Genomic DNA, 24,296 nt, shown 5'->3' with positions numbered 1-24,296 from the left:
GATTAGCATTACAAAGCACGGGGTTTGAAATGTTGTCAAAACATATCACCACTGATATTGCTTCAAACATGGCAAGTGTAAGAAGTACACTGCACAACACACAACACATGATGTAAGAAGTTTGGGCAGGAACGAGTGGATGGTGTTATCTGCAGAGAGAGAGAGAGAGAGAGAGAGTAAGAGGCACAAACAGAGAGAGAAAAACACTTAGAGAAACAGAGAGAGGGGGAGAGAGAGAGAGATAAATAGGAATTAAAACATTCCTTCCCTGAAGTATTTACATTGCATATAACTTACAAGTAATGCATAGTGCAACCATCATCCATGTACATTTTGTTGTTAACCTCATTGCATTGTACTGTATTTACTGAAATGCTGTACCACTATACTGCTTTGGCAATATCTACAAATTGTACTTTATGGCAAAAAAGCAATCTGAATCTGATAGAGAGAAAGAGAGAGAGAGAGAGAGAGAACGAAAGAGAGAAAGAAAGAGAGAGAGAGAGAGAGAGAGAGAGAGAGAGAGAGAGAGAGAGAGAGAGAGAAGAAAGAGAGAGAGCCATTATGGCATTTGACCCTCGTGTGACCTGCATGCCAACCCCTCACATGTGGTTCACATCTGTCCTCCCACTGCAATGCCTCTTCTGGCTCTGGCTTCTGGCTCTGGCTTCTGGCTCTGAGCCACTTGTTGCAGCACCAGGCATGGAACATGGAGCCCCAGTCAGCCTCCATACTCCTGCTAGCCAATTAACAACAAAATAAACCCAAACAGATTTCAATTGATAAATCTTTAATGATACGAGGGATTTTACAGAAATGCACACTTGACAGTGTTAATTTAAAGCAAATACCAAAGCTTGATTAAAAATTCCCCAAGCCAGGGAGAAGATAAATGTCTGAATAATTTATCAGACTTAATTGACACGAACGTGATGTTGTAAACAGAAATGTTTTGATGTTCGTAATGCATTTTGACACGAAAGGAGTTTTTGTGACGGATCCAAAAAAGAGCACAACGGGAAATGTGGGCCAGGAAAGGGAGGGGGGGGTCAAGAGGAGAGGAGAGGAGGCGAACAAGGGGAGGCTCCCCTTCCTGATTTAGTAAGCCGTCTGCGAATGCACTAAATGAACTTTCAGTACTCTCTATTTACATATTATTCCAGATCTGCTCAGGCTGCAAGTGAGACCGCCATCGGGTATCTTATAATAACTCATTTGAAAAAAAATGACAGGTTAGGAACCAGGCTGTGCGAACGTTCAGCAAACACAGTGGTACACAAACCTCGGAGCCAGCCCCAGGCAAAAGCACTTTATTTTGACCCTGGGAAGATGACACTAAACAAGGATGTAAATACACTGAGAGAGAGAGGGAAAGGAGGAGAGGGAGCCAATAATTCTCACACCGAGCACATCTGGTGTTTGTGACAGCCGTGCGTTTGGGCTATATTGTGGCTCTTGACACCGCGGCACACACACACACACACCAGACTGTATGTGTTCAACCTGGCTCTACTGTCATGGCCTCTCCCAGGTGTGTGTGTGCTGATAGATAGACCGCCACACAGATGGAGAGGGACAGAGAGGGAGGGAGGGAGAGAGAGAGAGAGATAAAGAGAGGTAGAGAGAGAGTGAGAGAGGAGAGAGAGAGGCTAGAGAGGGAGAGCGAGAGTTAGAGAGAGAGAGAGAGAGAGAGAGAGAGAGAGAGAGAGAGAGAGAGATGAAGGAGAGCATTTGGAGAATGAGAATGTAGGAGTTGTGGAGACATACATACCGTACACAGGAGACTCGCCAGAAGACATGTGACCTGCAGGTGTGTATATAGGCGACCACTTGTACGATAAGACACCTATTTGCATGTGTGTAGTCACTCCTTCCTGGCAGGTCTGGACCCGGTAAACATCACCGTTATCTGTAAACAAACAGACTTACTAGTGACTATAAATGAATACATCAAATTTTGATGGGAATCGCCGTGTTCGTCTCCCGAGCAACAGAACGGCCTACACCATGATACAATGTACACCTGAATACATGAATACAAAACCAGGGGCCTTGCTGTTTGTAGGGCTATGTTGACTGAATTTTTCAAGATGTTATTTTGATTTGACACGAGTCTGGGCTCAGCGGAGTGGAGAGACAGACAGACACAGGGAAAAGAAAGGATCGTATACAGTACAGGGCCTTTGTCTGTGGAGGCAGAGAGAGACGGAGGCACAAGCATGTCACTAAGGAGGAAACCAAGGGGAAGACAGACACACAACAAGACCATTTGTTTGGTCAGAGATCTAAATAGAAGACAGTTTGGCACAAGACACACACACGCAGACAGGGTTTTGCCCCAGTGATATTTTTTGTTCGTACAATTGAAAGGAGATCAGTCTGCAGTCAGAGAGAAAGCCTCTGTTGTGTGTGTACCCCACCAGCAGTGAACGATCACTCATTTCCAAGGTATAACACCAATCTCGGCATGGGGGGGGGGGGGGGCCTTGAAGCACAGCTGACATTATAACACACACCAGACGTTGACTTCCCGGGACAATGTATCACTTTCACATCAAAGGAAACGTCTCCTTTAAAATGAAGCGATGGTGGAAGTCAGCTTGCTTGTGCTTTATTCACTTCCATCAATAAACATGCAGTCGGGGTATACGGTAATCAGGAAACATGGCCAAATAGGGCTGACAATGTATCAAAGCCTGCGCTCGGAGGCAACAGCAAAACCCTAACAAGGCAGTTTATTACCGGTAGCTGTTACTGACATTAGTCAAAACCAAAAGAAAGATAAAATAGAATAAGGAATGAACGCGACGCTGGAATAGCCCTCGGCAGCCTGTTCTCCTCACGCTTTTGATAACCACACGCCTCCTTCTTTGATATGATAACAAATATAAATTGTTTAAAAACATCAAATGCGAGGAGAGCTGTAGCTAGACCCGGACTGCTATGGTGTTAATCTAGAAGAGGGCGACATACAGACACACAGAGCCAGGGCCGGATACAAAGACAGCAGGAGACACATACTCATTCATACCGAGAGACCTCGGCTCAGCTCGGCTCCGCCGGGCCCATTCTGTAAAAAAAAAAAAAAGTGGCAGTGCAGGCTTCCATAACCTCTATACCTGAATCACTCAGCCAAGGGTTACCCTCCTCCTCCCCTCCTCAGGGGGATCCATGTTGTCAGACTCACTCTGGTCGTGCTCTGCTGTCTGGGAGGCTTGTACAGGATGCTCTGGGGTTCATGGAAGGTGAAGAGGGAAGATTGAATCCCTGCCTCCTCTTGTCCCTGGATTTGTTTGTTTCGATCCCGGGCTAAACTGAGAGAGTAGCCATTAAAGGGCGGGCGGGGAGGGAGGAGAGAGAGAGAGAGAAGGAGGGAGAGAGGGATGACTACAAGCCCCAGCAGGTACGCTGGGTGTGTTGAGTGTAAAGAAGAAAATCTCCTCCAAATAATTTTTGCCCCATGGGCAGTAAAATGCAAATAACAGATCAAAGGGGTTTGGAATGGAAAACTGGAGAGATTGGAGTGAATATCATCACAGCTCCTCGCCATGACACTTCACTGGGCTATGAATAATGGGTGTGGGAGAGATACCTCAAACTCATAACTGACCTGTGCTGGACCGGCGCTCCTTCTCCCTCCCTCTCTTTCTTTCTCTACCCGTCTCTCTCTCGTCACTGTGGTAAAAGCACTCCCCCTTTCATCACTCAGTACACACAGATCGTTTGCTTAGGTACAAGAGCTCTTCACAAAGGAATGCCAAATTCCCCTGTTACTTGTTGGCATGACGATGATGTTTGATATTGGCGGCCTGATTCAATTGTACAGTACTCTACACTGTCTTCCCAACTTACTGTAGATAAAACATCAGAGTTCCTATCCGGTCATGAACACAGAAACGTCACATAGGAACCTCATGTTCTAAATGATCAATACCACTTTTTAACACATAAGGATGTGCTTCTCTTTTAAAGTCACTGTCCAGTGTTTCCAGATTTCTTTCAACTATGACCTGTAATTAATTACAATATGAGTGAATTTGTAATTAAGTATGTTAAAAAGCAGCTTTTCTGTGTTGGAATGGTTTGGGCGTACCCTAACAACAGAATGGTGTGGGCTTATACCGGTCATAAAAAATATTCATGCAAGTGGACCGCTGATTGGCCAGCTTGTCCTCCTCAGGAGGATGACACCATGCTCTATGAGGAAATAGCAAGCATTTTTTATTTAGATACAAGTTTAGGGTGTTTTTTTTTAAGTGTTTTTTTTTCTTCTCAAATGTATGCTTTGGCCACAAATACAAGTATAAGATGAGTCAACAACATTATTTGGGTATGAGTTAACAGAATATGAACTTTTAAAAGTGAGATTTTGACTGGACAGTTACTTTAACACTCACTGTGTTCAATGTATAGGCCTATAGTCCATGAAACTAGCCTAGCAGTGCATTTCTCAAGTTTGGACCTCAAGGTCAGAAATACTGCAGATTTTTCTACCCTCTAATCAGGAGCTGATTAAGACCTGGGACACCAGGTGAGTGGAAAATATGGCCAATCAGTGGCGTGATAAATCAATCTATTATAATGACCAGGGAGAAAATAAATCCAGCAATACTTCAGAATTCAGATCCTGCTAACCATCCCTGGTGTGTGTGTAGAGGTGAGAAGAGCAGGTGAGAAGCCTCCTAGGTCTAAGTAGCAGACGAAGAACAGCTGAGAATGTGGCTCTGATTGGCTCAGCGTTGCCATGGCTACTGTTAATGACCCGTGCCATCTGCCCTGGAGGAGAAGCCAATCATATTGCTTTATAACGGTGACATCATGACAAACGCAACTGTGAAGTGTAGATAAGGGAAGTGTAGATCAGTGACAATACTGTCAATATTTTGTATGTAAATACTTTGTTGTTTAAGAATTAGGAGTAACAAAATCATAAGAATTACTAAAGACAATTATTGGTGAGGCTTTATGATAAGATTGAATTTAGAATTGGTTAGATCTGGAAAATGGTAATGTGATTTATTCCAAAATAAGCATAATTTCCAATCTGAGGATATATGCCAAATGCATACAAAGCATTTTTATTGATGTGGATGACAAATAATAATGAGGGGTTAATCTCTCCAAAAATGCCTCTTTCTCTAATCTTCATAGTTCAGTCACAATAACCTGCCATTTCAAATCCTCCTCTGATTCACCCTGTGTGCCATCCAGATCAGCAGTGTTCTTCACTAATAGAAAAGGCTTTGGCCCATCTGGATAACACTTGAACAGGAAGCATGACTGACAGAAGAATCTAAACACAGCAAGCTGTATTTTATGGTTGGTCAGCAAAACCTGTGTGGGGGGGTTGACACAGTCTTCAGCCCACCGCAAAGCCACTGTTTCTTCCTTCCCAGGACAAAAGTATTTGCCATTAAATGTAAATCCTTAATCTTCCCTCTTTTCTTCTCTTCATCCTCTCCTGTCCTTCCCACACCCCTCCCATTTTCTTCCCCCTGTCCTTGCCCCCTCCCTTCGTATTTTCTCTATGCATGCACCTTTCTCATTCTCTTATTGCAAATCATTTGAATTCCAATGCCCAATGTCACCTGCTTTGTAATTTGATTACTTCATGTGAGGAATTAGTATGTGTATTTCATGTAATTTTTTCCCCCTTTTTTCTTTCTCCCAAATTTTGGGGGGGATAAATGTTGCAGAGGGAGGAACAGAGAGAAAGATAGAAGGGTTAGGGTTAGCATGTCTAGCGGATATGCCAGCATTGTGCTAATAAATGACAGCTGATTTATGCATCTGTATTCTTTTATTTATAAAAAATTGCAAGCAGGCCGATTTCTGATATGAATAATACAAGTGGATCCACTTTGATTAGGGCTTCAGTGGAGAGCTGTGCATATTCAGCATTACAATTAAATCTTCTGATGTGAAATGGGAATGACACGCTAATGAAGCGAGCCAGCGAGCCTGAACCGAGACTGTCCAACATCGTTATGGGATATCTTAGATGAAGAGTAATTATACGAGGAACACTGAAATGTCATTAAAAATCTTCAGTAAGTGATTTAACCCACTTTTCCCCACTAATGCTAGATTTGTCTTTTTTTACTCCTGTCCTCAGGTTTTTTTTCATCCCCCTCTTCATCCATTTTTTTGGGGGGCCAAGACCGATCAGAAAGTTCCTCCTCAGAAGTTCCAGCAGAAAAATGCCAGACTTAAATACGCTGGGTTTTAAAGACGGAGATACAATCGAGTGTCCTAATTTAATTTGGTGCATCAGAACTCAATGGTGGTGGTATGTAATTGAAATCGTTCCTTAATAAATTCATATGAATTGGCAATTAGGTCTTGATCTGATTCCCACCGAATGGATTGAAATTGATAGTGGAGGTCCTTGAGCCATATCACTCCAGCCACTTTCACATTATCAAGCTCAAATGTTGATATATTATAAGCAATAACGTGCAGAAAAATACTTATGTGGAAGGGATTGGATGTTGTTGATAAGCGGATTTAGTTAATCTGATTCTCATTCATTCATGTTTGATGTGCTCTCATTTTACAGTCTGAGATTTACCCACTGCCTCAATGTGTTGTTGTTTTCTGAATAACCAGCTGTAAAACAATTACTGAATGATATCATGTTACCATATAATATTCATTACTGTCATCTCACTATTTGTGCTTTGAGCATGTGTGTGTGCCTGTCTGTCTCGTGGGGTAGTGTGTGTGTGTGTGTGTGTGTGTTTGTGTATGTGTGTGTGTGTGTGTGTGTGTGTGTGTGTGTGTGTGTGTGTGTGTGTGTGTGTGTGTGTGTGTGTGTGTGTGTGTGTCTGTCTTTCTCGTGGGGTAGTGTGTGTGTGTGTGTGTGTGCGTGCGTGCGTGCGTACGTGCGGTAGGTGTTGGATATGCCACAGGCAAGAATTCATGAATATCAGCAGTTTCTCACCACTTTGTTCGGTTAATCCCTTGTTTCAGTGGGAGAAATATGCATTTTTTCCAGCATGCATTGCTTCATTTACAGCCCATTATATCCACAGGAAGTAAAATGTACCTTTAGCCCAGGACCCACTGATGTCATGATTTGTGAATGTCTATGGGCCACATACTTTTTGGCCCCACAGAGGCAACACTGTATAACATTACGAGCAAATAGGATACTTAGTTTCAATAAAGGTTTGTTATGCATGTAAAATTGAAAACGGTTCATTTAATTGTCTTATTTTGTTTAAACAGCGAAACAAAAAGGGGTGAAAACTGTTATTTTTAAAGGGTATCTAATCAGTCTCAACTAAACTGATACCATTTTATATTGTTATCGCATAATACTGCATCATGGCAAGACATTGTATCATTTATATAGACTTCATTAATAAAAGCATTTGTCAGCCTAATATAACTGAAACAGCCCTGTCTGGCTCTGTGCTGCTGATAGGACACACATGTGAGTGGCGTGACCGCGTCCGTTACGGAACATGGAGTCATGGCATAAAACTGGCACCGCTAGAAAAACGAGTGCCAAACCCAAACGTGCCTCGAAGCTATGCAATTATTTTTGCACTGAGGCCAATATCAACTCGAGAGCAATGCAAATTATTTAAGACGCGCTTTTCAGGGCCCGCAATTATAATAATGATGATCTCAATTAGCGTCGCCATTGCCTCTGACTATTTAGCAGGCAATTTTGCAGCCTGGGGGCGAGGGTATTCTGGAGAGCTGACACACACTGTCAGACCAGGAGGAGGAGAGGAGGAGAGGGAGACGAGTCCTCGGACGGACGCTCAATCAATAAACGTGTGACTGGAGATATTTACTGCAACGTCCCAGGAGGAGACGGCCTAAATTGACCTAATTGGTCAGTGTTAGAAATGAAATGAAATGTAGCTGGATGGAGTTCATTTGCTAGGCCTAATTCTGAAGCTCAAATGATACACTATCACTTGAAGGATAAAGTCAGTATCCTACACGCACTAAAAGGATCAAGTAACTTTTGAATTCAATAACAATGTTAACTGTTCTAATCTATTTTTTAAAAGAAGATGAATATTAACAAATAAAAGCACTGAGAATGAAACAATCTCCATATAGACTACATCAGCTTTTATGTGCATTTCTGAGTCAGAAATGTACTGTAGTTCTATAATAGATACGCTTCCAGTATGTGACTATAAAGGTGTTGCTACATTCACCCAGTGCACCGCTCCTTCTAAAAGAGTTTAGAAATTAACTCTGACCTATTTAAGAGAGAATTCTCCCCTTTTCCTCTGGATATAAAAGGGACTTCTCTTCCCAGCGTTCATGTGGAAAAGGTTTGCACCGCTACCCCTTTCTTTTATTCATCGCACTGTAAATAACTCCACTTTATGAAAAGCAGCCAGTGTGACTCACGGATACCTCTCTAACCACAACACATTATTATTTCATGGTCTTTGAAAGAGGGGTCTGTAACGTTGCCTTACACTTTAATGTGGGAGCTCTCTCTGATGTTGTGTAGTACACAGGCCCGTCCTTGTTGCAACTCCTCACTTGAATTCACAGACACTTCCAAGTGCATAAATAGCACGAGAGACGAGTGTGCCTCGCGAGGTAATGCTCTGGAACGCCATTGAGGGAGATAACAGCAGGCATGGTTGCGGCTCAGGCTGTCATTGGGGGGGGGGGGGAGACGACTATGTGTGTGTTCTCCAATTGACTTCTCATGGGACATCACATAGAGGAAAATAACATACGGGTTGGAGTTGTCACTAAATGACCAGCGGACATGATTCAAAGCATCCCAGATAGAATGTCCCTGGCCACTCTTTGGAACGTGAACGAGCCCTTAGAATACAGAGGAGCTAATGGGGACCTATTGGTCATGGTGTATTCAGTGTGAATCTCAATGAGCGTGTCAGTAAGAGCTCTTCATGACCGACAAGGTGTAACCTAGCTGGGATGAGTTGAGCTATCCACTGCTTGTCATCCATACCGTTCCTTATTCTATAGCATCAGTCAACACATCTCCATCGAGGATTGGTTTGAAAAAATTAGAAGGAACATGCAACATTGGAATATAACCATAAACAGCAATTTATAAAAAGCATGTTATATGCCCTTCCTCTTCTGAGTCTCTGTTGATCCCTACCGTATGCTATTCCCTGGATAAACTACCCCCAGTCAAGACTTATGATAAACTCTCCAGTAACTACAGGCCTAATAGTATACTGGGCCATGGTTGTACTTGATCAAAGGGTGGCTTGAACACGTGGCCCCTGAGCCATTACTGGTCCAGGGGGTTGGCTCCAGAGGGCTCTGCCAATGAATCCGCTTGTCCCCATCCTCTAAACAAGACTCTAGGTGCTAGAATCTGGAACAAAGCCTTGTAACATACACATTAAAATTGAATTGTTTTTTTTTCTCTCTTCTCATTCTCAGAAGTAGCACAGTCCTGAAACGTTAAAAGCGTAATGCCAGCTAGATGTTTCATGGTTGCGCCTTTGTAGAATAAAATGTATATGTGTACAAAAAAAGTAAGAACTCCCTGAAGTTGGAGGTAGACAGTTGCTTTTCAAATCCTAGTTTTGGTCCTTTATTTTAGTCAGCAGTGAAAAGCCATGAATACAGAAAATAATAACGACTGTTACAATTCTCAACCACGACCTTCTAGTGTCAGAGAATCTTTAACGCATGGACACAGTACACGGTAATGAAGGTATCAAAAATGAGTTAACCTCGATCATAAAGGAATAAAACAAAAAACATAAAATGTATTCACCAATTACATAAACATATGTGTTTGCTACAGTCCCAATTTACTGTATACATAGGGGGATCATATTCCCAATTATTAGAGAATGATAGTAGTAGAAAGTATACATGACTCAACTGCCAGACATAATGCTTCATAAAGTATGCACAGAGGTACAAGCAATAAATACACACATTAGGTTAAGCCTTACAGCTACGCAAAGCAGATGCAGAAAAAGCAGGTTTGCTATTCTTAGCGAGCAATGAGAGAACAGTAAAAAATCATGAAATTCAGAAAAGAAACACAGATTTTTTTTTTCTTCGCTTAGAAAAAAGTCTGGTAAATTTTATGGGTCCACCAACATTTTTACATAGTATGCACAGTTATCAAAATACAGACAAAATCATCCCAGAAAATCCAGACAATCCTAAAATCTAGTGGAGGAGCAGATTGCAGTTCTGGGATCTTTCTGGTATTATGTGCAAGCAACTATTTTAGACATTTTTATTTTTACAAAACCCATGCAAAATCTACAGGTAATATGCATTCTGTGGCTGACAGTTTTTTCCTTCCCAAACAGTATAGTTGAGGTACGCATTCTTATGCATTGTACTTACATTTAGGTCATCCTCCGGATCATTTGTATTTCTTATATTATTTTTATCTGTTAATGATTGTTTTCCAGTCCACCAAATTATTTTAGACATGCATTTTAAAACACAATATTCCCTTAAAGGTATTTTTACATTATCATTCTACAAATGTTTGAGGACAACCTATTACAATACTAATCTTCTTCCGTATCTGATGTTGGGAATGTAAACTGTCCGTTGAGCCATGTCCATTGAGTAAAGTGTAACAGCTCTTGTGGCATTCTAATAACTCGACGTGCAATCTGCCATTTAATTGTTCTGAATTGGTTGTGCAGAGGTAGAACCTTTTAGAAAGCCTTCATTTTTGGGGTTAAGTGGGAGAATCCTTTTTTTTTTTTTTTTTTTGAAAGACGCTGTGTCCTTATATTTGGTGTGATAAGACTATTATGAATGTTGTCTTCAAGTCATTTTGCTGACTCCATCAAAGTACATAAGGGATAAGCTTTGTTCCTGGGCCCAGCACCCTCTTGAAGTGGAACTGGCATGACTGTGTGTGTAAGGTGTGTTTGGTTATGCATGTGTGTTTGGTTATGTATGTAGTAGTGCGCTAAGCTCTAGCAGCCAACTTTTTTGGCTTGGCACAACACTTGAAAACAACATATATGCACAGTATGTTTCCATACATACGCACAAAGCAGACACACACTGATAGTTAAAATACAATACAACTCAGTCAGTTATTTGACAGTATCTGTTTTTCTGCATCTGAAGGTTACCATAACAAGGACCAGGAAAGCTGGCAGACCAAAAACACAGGACTGTGAGTGTTTGTGTGTGTGTGTGTGTGTGTGTGTGTGTGTGTGTGTGTGTGTGTGTGTGTGTGTGTGTGTGTGTGTGCCTTTGAAAGGGTTTGTGTGTGTGTCATTTCTAGAGTGTCTATCCCATAACCAGAGGCAGAATTTTGTGTAACTTTGGTTTGACTGAAAACGGAAATGACCATTAAAGCAACCCCATCCACTTTTCTAGATGACATTTATCTGACAGAAATGAAATATATTTTTTTGACAATCACTAACTTCTGTTCCTGCCACTAGAATCCCAAATGTGATATACAAGGTCCCTACCCTATACAGAATGCAGTGCAGTTAAAGATAGCTTCTCCTATGCTACCACTGACTGTATCTATATAGTTAAGAAGCTATGAATTAGACAATGAAGTATTTAAACTATAGAATAAAGCAAATATCCCTTAGAAAAGGCTTCTTTTCACCTTTGATATCCCTCTTCTACAATGGCTATATTATTTGCTTTTACGTGATAACCAAGCCACATCATTTCATATCAACTTGAAATTATGACTTATTTGGCTTTACTAGATATTTTAAATGTTTGGTTACTATGTTTTCAGTTTCGGTTTTAAACGCGGCTCTAAACAAACCGCACGGAAATCAGACATGACATATTTGACAGTCCCACTGAACATTACATATTCACTAGATTAGAGAAAACTATGACATGATGGGTAATGGAAAATCAAAAACAAAAACAAAGAAATCAAAAATCAAAAACAATCTACACAACAACACAATTTTCTGCACTTCCATTGAACACACAAATGTTCATTTTGGTCATGATCCACTTTTACAGTAGAGCTGCTTTCTACCGGTCCCTATCACATAGCCTGTAGTTACATATCACATCTCCTCTCCTCTCTCGCCCTAAACTCCAAGTGGACACTACAAGTTATCAAATTACACATCAAAATCTTTTTTCTATTTTTTTTCTTGAATCATCTTTGTACAGGGCTAAATGAAACGATCCCAGAGGTTATTTAGAAGGTAGTTTGCGGAAAGCTTCTCTTTGTACTAGTTAAAGTCACAGAAGGCTGACCAAAGAGTCTGGTGGCTTCTGTCTAAGCTATTGGCCATTGATAGTGTTGGCTTTGGTTTCTAGCTGTTGCCTGTGACTGTTTGCAGGTAGACAAAGCTTTAGAACAAGGAGGTAAAAGAGAACAGCAGAAGAAAATGCAGAAATGCATTTCTTTCCCGTATTGGTTGGTGCTTTACACAAACAGTTACGTTTTTCAAACTTAATGTCACGTTAATTACTTTTCATCACAAACAGGTTCAGACTGGAAGCCTACTTTTTTGACAGCTGCAACAGTCTTGATACCGTGCTTCTGTTACTGTTGGGAAATAGGAAATGGCATTTACAGTTGGTGGTGCCAGAAATCAGAATACAAAAAGTAGAACGCAAAAAGAAGAAAAAAAAGAAAATACTGTTTTTTTTTCGAATTTTTGCAACATACAGGCAGTGACACTAATTTCTGATACTACTCCTGTGCAAATGATGGACAGAGCAACAACGTTTGAATTGAACCAGCAATTGTTTCTAACATCAACAACTACTGTGAGGGTTTTTTGATATTCACAAAATTAAACATCTTTTTTTTGGCAGTATATGAGGCCGTTAGCTTTCTACAGAACGGGTTTCCAGACTCGTGTTTTCGTCGTTTTCCGTCCATGAGCCTCTGTGTGTGTCTGTGTGTATGTAGTGGCCAAGCCATCTTAATGAAACAGGTCTGAAAGTCGTTTTAAAAACCAGACATCTCATGCCTGTCATGTTCAGTCAGGGATCCCATAGGGCTGCAACAAAGAGTTCCTTTGGGCCTCGTCTTCCGGATGCATGCTCAATAAATACTCCAGTCCGCGGGTCGGGAGGGAGGAGAGTCAGCTATGGTCTGTTCTGTTGGTTCTGTTTGGTTCTGGGTGAGGAGTGGTTCTGGTTCTAGCAGGTTCTAGGAGGACAGCCTGTGAGGAAACAGGTAGGAGGACAGTGTGACGGAGGTGGAGGGAGGGGCCTGTAGTAGTGGGAGGGACTCCAGTAGTCACTCCAGGTCATCTGATAGGTTGCCCTCCTCCAGCTCCCGGTCGTCGTCTAGCTCTGGGCTGTGGTTGGCTGTCGTCACCAGCGACATCGGACAGTCATCGTCGTCCATGTTCAACGGCTCCTCCTTGACGTGGATCGCTTGCCTGGAAAGGAATTTATGAAATATGTTGTAAATTATTTTATACGTAAAGACACATGATATCCGAGTAGGAAATTGATACAGTTCCACCAGTGTGCCTGAGTACCATAGTCCACCCAGGTAGAAGCTACTGCTATACAGTGGTGAATGTGTGAACTCCCATACAATTAAACACAAAAACTATGATTGAAGTGAGAAGTTAGGCTGGGTTAAAATTAAAATGAGTGCCACAAACCTGGATTTCACCCATGCACTACCAAGGTGTTTGAGCACACAGCTTTGAACTAAACCTGTCTCTCTGCCTGTCCGGTGGTTGGTCAGTGAGCTGCAGACAGGGGTCTACAGTGGCAGTGAAGTCAAAGAGATCCTCTTATGAATATCTGAGTTGTTTGCGTACAAGGCTCTAGGGTATCAACTCTTCACCCTGGTCACATATTTTATCATGGTGGTATTTGTTAAAGGTAATTAGAAAGATCGTGAGGGAGAAGCCCCTCAGCACAATTAACAGGGGGTGAACCAGAAAAATAAAATGAATGAATCACTCAAATAGCCTCCCTCTTTTACAGAATGTATCCTCAATATTTATTTGTATTTTATTGAACCTTTATTTAACTAGGCAAGTCAGTTAAGAACAAATTCTTATTTACAATGACGGCCTAACCCTCCCCTAACCCGGACGACGCTGGGTTAACTGCGCGCCGCCCTATGGGACTCTCGATCAAGGCCGGTTGTGATACAGCCCGGGATCGTACCCGGGTCTGTGGTGACGCCAGCCTTAGACCGCTGCGCCACTCGATCCCCCAAAGATATTCCATATAATAAACCTACAGTATGTCTTTTTCAGAGAAAACAAAACATTTTGATGGCAATAATTAAAATCAGCCTGAATTCTCATAAATATATCAAAGCTGGCATTACGTTGCTAAACAGCACGTAACAACAACTATAGTTTATGTGAAACGATAGTTCAACATGAAACATCACTTCCACTCTAAGCAATTGCATCAACATTTTTATGACAAACATTGGAAAATGGCTTATACCCAGACATGGTTGGCCATCAAGAGTTTACTGATGACACCTGGTTGACTTAAAAAAAAAATATATATATATATATATATATATATATATATATATATATATATATATATATATATATATATATATATATATATATATATAAAACACACTGCAGACTAAATAATGGAGAATTTCTCATCCCCTCTAGTCCCCTGGAGCAAGGGGAGTCAAGCTTTTTTTTATCTGGTTAATAGAAAGCGCAGTACGTCGTTAATATGCAGGGGCGTGCGTGTTGCTCCTCCAGAGGCAAAACCTGCAGCTAGTCTCCGCCATTAATCAGCTTCAACCCCGGCAGTTCAGTCGGACATACATGATACACGTTTTTAACTCTAAATGGATGAAAATCTTTAGCCACTGTCAATAAAGTCAGTGGGAAAACACTGAAACACCGGACCGAGTGGGGAAGTGGGGACGTTTCCCCTCCTGAACAACAGAGAGAGTATGGGCAGAAGTGTGTGGCTACTAACAAGAATAATAATGCTGTCACACACAAACAAGGCTTAACATGATCCGGGGCCCTACTCGGGGAAAGGGTTTGTGGTGCGATGATAAATCTGACAAAACCTAATTATTTTTGACACGTCAGATGCATCAGGGAATCCCTGTGGACTAAGAGGGGAGAGAGAGAGAGAGAGAGAGAGAGAGAGAGAGAGAGAGAGAGAGAGAGAGAGAGAGAGAGAGAGAGAGGAGACGGAGAGAGACAGAGAGGAGACAGAGAGAGAGAGAGAGAGAGAGGAGACAGAGAGAGAGAGAGAGCAAGAAAAATCCTTATCAAGTACTCTCTGTATTAGAATGTGTCTGGCAGCCATCTCCTGGGTTGCCTTCATCAATGGCAGGAGGAACTTTGAATTTGAAAATAATTTTAAAAGGTACAGATTACTTTAATATTTATAGCAAAATAAATTCATATTCAGATGTGGTAGCTAGAAGGAGAAGCTTTGCCTTTCCAGGATGCTAGGCGGTGTGATGAATATTTCTGTTTCCTTCTCAACCCACACACTCAAGAGGAGAAACCAGAATAAACAGAACTCTCCCCTCCAGGTGGGAAGAGGGGATGGAACGATTCTCTGGGATTCATTTCTATACACTCTTTCTATCTGGTAACACGTTTACCGAATTGAATTTGTCGTCGTAAATAAAAACAACGAACAATATTCATATTCAGAGCTACCACTCTAATCAACAGACATATGTTTTGATATGAAGTGTTTGATATCTCTCCCAATTCATGTTTTTACAACAAAAAAACATATACAGTGCCATCAGAAAGTATTCACACCCCTTAACTTTTTCCACATTTTGTTGTGTTACAGCCTGAATTGAAAATTGGCCTACACACAACACCCCATCATTTCAAAGAGGAATAATGTTTTTAGAATTAAAAAATAAATACAAATAAAAAGCTGAAATGTCTTGAGTCAACACCTTTGTTATGGCAAGCCTAAATAAGTTCAGGAGTAAAAATGTGCTTAACAAGTCACACAATAAGTTGCATGGACTCACTCTGTGTGCAATAATAGTGTTTAACATGCTTTTGAATGGCTAGTTCATCTTTGTACCCCACACATACAATTATCTGTAAGGTCCCTCAGTCGAGCAGTGAATGTCAAACACAGATTCAACCACAAAGACCAGGGAGGTTTTCCAATGCCTCAAAGAAGGGATATTGGTAGATGGGTATTTAAAAAAGCAGACATTGAATATCCCTTTGAGCATGGTGAAGTTATTAATTCAACTTTGGATGGTGTAACAATACACCCAGTCATTACAAAGATACAGGCGTCCTTCCTAACTTAGTTGTCGGAGAGGAACGAAACCGCTCAGGGATTTCACCATGAATGTGGGAAAGAAATTAACTTTATGTCCTGAATACAAAGCGTTATGTTTGGAGCAAATCCAACACATCACTAAGTACCGCTCTTCATATTCAATCATGGTGGTGGCTGCATCATGTTATGGGTATGCTTGTCATCGGCAAGGACTAGGGAGTGTTTTAGGATAAAAAGAAACGGAATAGAGCTAAGCACAGGCAAAATATTCTTCCACTTTGACATTACAGAGTAATTTGTGTAGATCGTTGACAAGAAATGACAATGAAATCAATTTTAATCCCTCCTGGTAACACAACAAAATGTGGAAAAAGTCAAGGGGTGTGAATACTTTCTGAAGTATATTGAAATCCTTGGGGATCTCCCTCAAGCTTTGTAATAAATCATTTGTATTTAACATGTTACAACAAACATGCTACATTGACGATATTCATCTTAACGGGAGACAAATGAGGCAGGACCAGATGGTGGTCAGTAGCACAGCCATTTTTTTATAAAAAAATACAAATGAAAATGTAAACTTTATTTAACTAGGCAAGTCAATTAAGAACACATTTTTATTTACAATAACGGCCTACCCCGGCCAAACCCGGACGACGCTGGCCAATTGTGCGCCGCACTATGGGACTCCCAATCACGGCCGGATGTGATACAGCCATTAGACACCCAGCAGCACAACCCTTTCTCCTCATCATCACAGGCATAGCTCATAGCTTTCATTTGTATTCATTATAAACCACTAACATCCTTGTGTGGTTGGAGAATGAAAAAAAGAAAGGAGAAAAATGATTAGTCCTCGTTGTGGCTTTACACTGTATTAGAGAACCATTGGATGAGTCATTTATACGTTAATGGCTAGCTGGCATTATGAAGTCTGGACTAAATGCCTAGGCTCTGTGTCTGATAAATACCAGCTATGTGTGTGTGTGAAGTTCGTGTGTGTGTGTGTGTGTGTGTGTTGTGTGTGTGTGTGTGGTTCATAAGTGCATCTTGGACAGAGACTCATCACCATCACTGGCAGATTATGATCACTGGTAATCACGCTCTGTATGAGGCATGGCAGGGATGCAAATAACATCATTAGCTATGTGTCGTATGGTAACGAGGGGCGGGGGACGATCAGAGGACAGAGTGACACACATGATAGCATCTGAACATGGATCATTTACGGTTATCAAGGAGTGCGGAGTGATATACAGTAAATACAACAACTTTATGGCCTTACATAACAATGCAACATAAAAAACAAAGGATTTTGGGTCAATTTTTTCACAAATTTTACAATGTGATACTGTGGTCAATATGCGTACATTTTTGAAAGTCTAAATCTCTTTTATTCAAAGTGAAACGGTTTTTACTGAAGTCCTTAAGCAGCATCCTACTGTACTGTAATTCTAGCTAGCACATCTAGTTCCTGTCTTTTTTAGTCTTTTCTTCCTCTTAAGCATACCCTTGAGGGGACACACACACACATAAATGGTAACATGCCTGGAGCTATCTGAGGCGCTGTTTGGCTGATAGCATTAACCTCCAGAAGTGGGGGAAAAAGGTTTGTCTAATTGTTCGATTCACTTGGTTTCTGAAGTTTCCCTGCTCTCTCCTGAGGACCGGCTGGTACGCCGTGTACTCTTTAGTTAGTGTTACTCTCCCTTCATTATTAAGTGCATCCCAGAGAACCCACTCATAAAAACACATTTCTTCCATTTTGAGGATGTTGCGGCCGTGTAAAGGCGGAGAGCGGTAGTGGAGGCAGCCTCCACAGCACCCCCTCGCACTGAGGCGAGGCCGTCTGAGAGAGAGTCTCCTGTTCTGTCCGTTATTAAAAGTTAAACAGCCTGGGGGAGTGGATACACAGGGATCCTGTCTGGCACTGCAGATATGCCCCACTTAACCCCCCCCCCCCCCACACTCTGGCCCATTTCCGAAAGGAATAAACACATCCAAACAAATTAATGTATGGGTTCGGCCAGTTCCTCTCAGAAAAGTCAGTCCCCTTCTTCGATACGGAACTGGCTTAATTCCCGGTGCTACTCCAGAGATGGCTAGCAAGTTAGCTACTGTGGCTGGGCTTGCATCATTGATTTCAAATGGGGGGGCGGGGTGAGGAAGTGTGTGGGGGATGGAGGAAGTAGTAGCTTCACATACAGCGCCCTTGGTGCTCCATTTCCTATCTTTGGCTAGGTAAACATGGACTACAGTGACACGTGTGACATCACTGGTTAGAGGGAGAGCACATTTGTAACATACACATTCCTGAAATCCACATGACATACATTTTTAATGGCCCTCTTTCTCTCTCTGGGCTCCATTAAAAAAGATAGAGAAGGCAAAGATTTTTAAGTAATTAATGATACAGTTAGCTGCTAAATATTAATATGGACGGTCTTGAATAAAATATGACATCTAAACCCCTACAATGCAGACATTGGAGTAATTCAACCCGAATGTGTAATTATCTTCTTTTTATAGGTTATAACTGTTACGACTGACAGCCATGTATGTAAAGCTCACCTCAGGTGTGGCATAATGTGTCGTTGAAATGTATTTGAACCGCCAAAATACGCTGTTAATTTAGTACTAAAATCAAATTAGTCCCCAAAAACCTCCCACTATGTTATAATCTAGTAAAGACTATTAACAAGCTACGATGCTAACAAAAGACAGCTATGGGGTGAGTGGGGATCCACTGTTGCTACTGTATCATCTGGTACATGGAACGGAGGGGGAGGTCTGTCACCAACTCTCTCTCTGTGTTACAGTGAACACACTGAGGTAGGTGTGTGTGCATGCGTTAATGCGTGTGTGCGTGCATCGCCACCAACGAGAAGCCACTGAGTGCTACTTACATGTGTGCCTGTGGGGAGTATCCTCCAGGGCTGCTGTGGCCGTTGGTGTCCAGGTGATCCAGCGATCCATTCAAGTCGGACTGGAGCAGGCTTGGGGGGCTGCTTCCCATCATTCCTGGGGGGCTGCCACCCATCAACCCATGGGGGCTCCCGCCCATGAATCCATGTGGGCTACCACCCATCAATCCATGGGGGCTACCGCCGAGCATACCAGGGGGGCTCCCGCCCATTAGACCAGGAGGACTGCCTCCCATCAAGCCAGACGAACTGCTGTTCATCAGACCAGGGTTCCCCAGCAGAGGCAGGGAGGTCTCAGCCAGCGCCGCCTGGGAGGGAGGGAGGGAGGCAGGGAGGGAGGGAGGGAGGGAGAGGAAGGGGAGAGGGAGGAAAAGAATGGGAGAGAAAAGGGGGAGGTTGATAGAGAGAGGGGGAGGGAGTGAGCGAAGGGAGAAAAAGGAAGAGAGAGAGAGAGAGAGAGAGAGAGAGAGAGCGAGAGAGAGAGAGAGAGAGAGAGAGAGAGAGAGAGAGAGAAAGTGATGGAAGTTAGAGACAAAAGGGTATTCAGATTATAGGCCATCATTGGGATAAACCTCACACTTAAAAGAAAATTCCACACAAAATCTATCTTTTCGTATTTGTTTCAATAGATGTAGATATTGTCCCAAAATGTTTTGCATGTCAGCAATCAAATTTCAAGATATATCACTTTCAAAATACAGATAATACTAGTAAAGACTGCTAACAATCTATTATGCTAACAAAAACAGCGATGGGGAGCTGTATTTTGAAAGTTGTATATCTTGAAAACTTGACTGCTGACGTGCGAAACATTTTTGGGACTATATCAACAATGAACTAATGAAACAAATACCAAAAGAGAGTTTTTGGGTGGAGTTTTCCTTTAAGACAATTACTGGTTGCTTTCTAGAGGCTGTAAATGACTAATGATTGGATAGTTTGCAACCATCGCTGGACAGTTTTCACTGATGGTTTATTCGACTTAATATAACTCCACACAGTGAAAGATTTTTGATGTCACTGATATCACCATGTTGGCTTTCGATGACTATTAAACAGACAAAAAAACGTTACCTCCAACATAAGATAGAACTCTTAACACTTTTGCCTCCTGCGCATTCAAGTTATATTTACGATTAAAATTGTACGTTTTGGCTATGAGCACCTTGCTGGCTGGCCCGACAGTATGAAGCCAAATCATTTATGACAGCTTGGATAAATATTAATGCAAATGCATTTGCATTTTCTGCGGCTGCTATCAATCTGAGCCTGTATTCAAGCTGGAGAGAGAGAAAGAGCTGGTTCCTGCACTAGCCACAGGGTGGCCTCCATTCTCACTGATCTCAACCAGACAGACGGAGAGAGAAGGAGAGAGATGGAGGGAGGGAGGGAGGGAGGGAGGGAGGGAGGGAGGGAGGGAGGGAGAGCGAGGAGGGAGGGAGGGAGGGAGGGAGGGAGGGAGGGAGAGCGAGGAGGGCGAGAGGGAGGAGAGTGAGACCCTCCACTCAACTTTAGCCACTTTCTTCTGCATCTCCCTTGCTGACTATGAACACACAATACAGTAGGCTGAGGTCTTAAGAACTACTTCCATTTAACCACATAGAAACCACACACATAGACAGCTGTAGGCTATAGTACCCATAATACAATGGAGGGGAATCAAGTCACATTTTGTCTAGCGTACAGGATCTGACAGAGCACTCGCAGGTTAATACTGGGTGTTTACCTGTAAGCTGGCATTTAAAGCAGCTCCATAGCCCAGGCTGGAGGGAAGGTTCTTCACAAGCGTCGGGCTTCTACACCAGGAAACACAAATACACAAAACAGTTTGAAATAAACATTCTTATTTTTACAAAATGGCATATTCCAACATAAAAAAATAAATATCTAACATCATTGTAAAATACCTATTTCTCCTAATAGCTGTGACATTAAATCACTTTAGAATGAACGGCAGCCCTTGAACAGACACCATATACTGTACTACAGTGATATTTAAAAATGGCTGATTATTAGTGGTAATACGGTACAGGCCCTAGGACTAGGTGGGGAGTTAGAGTGACAGTTCTGCTCTAACGTACCCTGTTATCTTCTGAGACCTGCGTTTCTGGTACTCCATCTCATCCACCGTCCACACGGCCCCCTTCACGTTCTCCACACGCACAAAGCACTTGTGCAGACTGAGGTTGTGGCGAACGGCGTTCTACAGATGGAAACAAGGAGAGAAAGGTCATGGAAAGAGTCCATTTTTTCCCCCTCTTTTTTATTATCCACCTAAGAAAGGAAGGAAAGAAACGAAGGGAAATAGATTTTTTTTTGTTGAAATTCTTAACGTTCACGCACCATTGATTTAATTAGTAAAAGTGAGCGAGTACGAATGCACTTACAAGTCACACACAGTACATATCAATCAGAGTAAGTAGGCTGAAAGGAGGTAATCAGCATAGCGAATGGCTTTTGGTGACAGAAGTGGTAATGCTGTGGTGATAATGGTGATGTCAGTAGCAAGCAGCAGCAGCAGGCCTCAACCCTCTGCTCTAGTCTTAATGACAGTATCTTAAGAAGATGACACTATCACAGATTTGAGGCCCTTCCCATCCGGTGGCTAACCGCTAACCCGGTGATAATATGAGGTGTGGAGGATAAGAGGAGGGTTGGTGTGAGGTGGTTTTGGAGTAGGCTGACAAGGATTACATTTTACATTTTAGTCATTTAGCAGATGCTCTTATCCAGAGCGACTTACAGTAGTGAATGCATACATTTCATATATTATTATTTTATTTTGTACTGGCCCCCCGTGGGAATCGAACCCACAACCCTGGCGTTGCACACACCATGCTGGCGTTGCAAACACCATGCTCTACCAGCTGAGCCACAGGGAAGACCCGGATGTCTACTATATCGAAATATTCTGTGCATGGAGTCAAACGAATAATCAGATCTCGACACCTTTTTGTTGTAATATTGTCACATATCCTTAAAGCAAAGTGTTGCTATCAAAATGACCTGAGCTATGCATGCGTTAACACATGTATGCATTACTGCATGTATACGCAAACATGAAACATATACAAAAAAAGAAAATCAACAAAAGAAATACAATATTCTATCCCAACATTCCAGATAAATCATAATCAAAACATGCATCAAAAAGCCTACAAATAATAACTTTTTCTTTAATATCGCCGCTTTCACGTGCATTCATTTTCCCAACGAGGTATACCGTTTTTTCCCTTTAAGAAAAGAGATTCTCTAAAGAAAAGAAGAAAAAAACAGCCCATAAGCAGATCTTCGCATCTGACCTGAAAATCCCAGGATTTGATTGATCTTAATGCCCATGGCTTTTGAATATGATCATTTTAATATTAATGAGAAAATGAGCAGTTTTATTATGCATGCTATACAGTTAGATCTAATAAGCTGCTGGGGAGTGAGGAGCAGAGTGGAGGCGGGATCCTCCAGTCTCAGAGCTGATGAGACCAAGCTCAAATATTAAATCACCTTTCATTTCTTTTTTTTCTCTCTTTTTTTTTAAGTTCTCTCAGTTAATCAAATGACAAGCCCGTCACAGATCATCCCTCTAACGCCTTACAAAAGAAATGTGGGAGCTCAAAATGTAAATATATCACCTAGGTTATTGTGAAAGAGAGAGGGACTGAGCTATTTCTAATGCCCATTGTGCCCACTTCTCTATATCATGACCGGGCCACGAAAAATATAAAGTGTGTGTGTCAGAGAGAGAGAGAGACAGAGAGAGAGAGAGTGTGTGTAATGTGTGTGCTGGTTAATGACCAGTTAGTGATAAAACAATTGACTAAACAAGTAAAAAAAAACACACAGTACTGTGTGACAATCCGGAAGAGTCCGGAGTCTTTTGCAGCACACCCTTGTGGATCAGTAATCACACGCCGACATCATTTGCATCCCAAATCCAAATTAATTCACTTTGCTAAACCTAGTGCTCTGATATGCTTTGCATGCTGATGAGAGGTGGATGTACCCTGATCCCCCCCCACATCCTCTCCTTGTCCTGAGTATCCACAATGGCCACTGGCTCTTACTGGCTAACGAATTATGCTTAAGGTGGGTGAGAATAAAACACTGATACATGTAGTGTTGGGGTAGAGGGAGGGAATATACTTATCAGCAACACACACACATTTCCCCCCAAAAACAGATGCATCAAGAAGACATTTTTAACTGTGTTGGAGAGGCAGGCAATGAAAGTTGTATAGGACATAGATACAAATGAGTCCTTTTGTCCTGGTAAATGAAGTGTGTTCTCTCCCTGACAGGCTAATTCTCACTTTGGGTCTCCTTTAGTTCCGGCTGAACGGCCATAACCCCTCAGTCGGACACGCGGCCACCAGCCCGCCACTATGAGCTATGGTGTGTGTATAGGAGCACACGGGCCAGACACTAAACACAAAACCCCCTGCCACAGCCCCAGCCTCCCTAGGCAAACAGCCATCTTTCAGACTAATTAACCAATGATATGCAAGAGAGGCTGGGTGGGTGTGGGAGGAGGGATGGAGAGGGAGAAAGAGGAAGAGAGAGAGGAGAGAAAGATAGAGAAAGAGGAACGCGAGATAGATGTAGAGTGAGGGGAGGGACAGGAGGAGAAGTAATATGGTGCATGGTAACAAAAGGTGCTGATGATTGAGTGGCTGTATTGTAATTAGCGTGCCAGGCCCCCACTCCTCCCCACTGCACCAAATTAGAAAACGATATCAGAGGCAGAATTATTCTTTCACTTGTCATCTGAGAGAAAGAGGTTGGAAAAATTCACTCTATTCAAGAGGTCAGGTTAAAGAGAGGGGAGTGGGATGCTAATCTGTTGGTGTCAAGTAAATAAATGTTCCTCCAAGCTTTTCTTACTGCAGGTATGGCACAAAGAGATGTCTCTAAATGAGGAAGTAGTGTACTCTAAGGCTGTAAGAGTAGGTTCAGGGTAGGTACCTTCCAAGTAGCTGCGTTGCGTCTGAAGTAAGCGAATGTGCGCGTGAACCAGCTGTAGATTTCATTAAGCGTTAACTGCATGTCGCCCGACTCCATGATACCCTGAAATGAGATGACATCAAATAATGGTTTACTAACTAGGCAGCATGACACACACTCTCAGAGCTGCCTGCGATTCAAGCAGCAATTAATTTAAATCTAATCAGGCAAAGTTAATTCATT

At 42.1% G+C, this 24,296-nt stretch overlaps 1 protein-coding gene across 17 annotated transcripts in view; it reads right to left on the bottom strand.

Annotated features, from left to right (window-relative positions):
* Positions 1-9,534: 9,534 nt before the first annotated feature.
* LOC106609245 (forkhead box protein P2) overlaps positions 9,535-24,296 on the bottom strand; it is a 118,661-nt gene continuing 103,899 nt past the window's right edge. For 10 of the 17 annotated variants that reach the window (XM_082977641.1, XM_082977639.1, XM_082977643.1 and 7 more), the window contains 5 exons: positions 24,075-24,176; positions 21,198-21,318; positions 20,842-20,918; positions 19,098-19,423; positions 9,535-13,346 (listed from right to left, as the gene is read on the bottom strand). In XM_082977641.1, the coding sequence (XP_082833767.1) occupies positions 13,202-13,346; positions 19,098-19,423; positions 20,842-20,918; positions 21,198-21,318; positions 24,075-24,176 (771 nt within the window). In that variant the 3' untranslated portion in view covers positions 9,535-13,201. Of the gene's footprint in view, positions 13,347-19,097; positions 19,424-20,841; positions 20,919-21,196; positions 21,319-24,074; positions 24,177-24,296 lie in introns of all 17 variants that reach the window. The other 7 variants (XM_014207816.3, XM_014207817.3, XM_014207810.3 and 4 more) reach the window with 1 other exon arrangement.

Source organism: Salmo salar, chromosome 07 (assembly GCF_965601325.2).
Source record: "Salmo salar chromosome 07, fSalSal1, whole genome shotgun sequence".
NCBI classification, from domain to species: Eukaryota; Metazoa; Chordata; class Actinopteri; order Salmoniformes; family Salmonidae; genus Salmo; species Salmo salar.
Note: the sequence above shows the minus strand (reverse complement) of the source record. Positions and strands in the feature narration are given on the sequence as shown.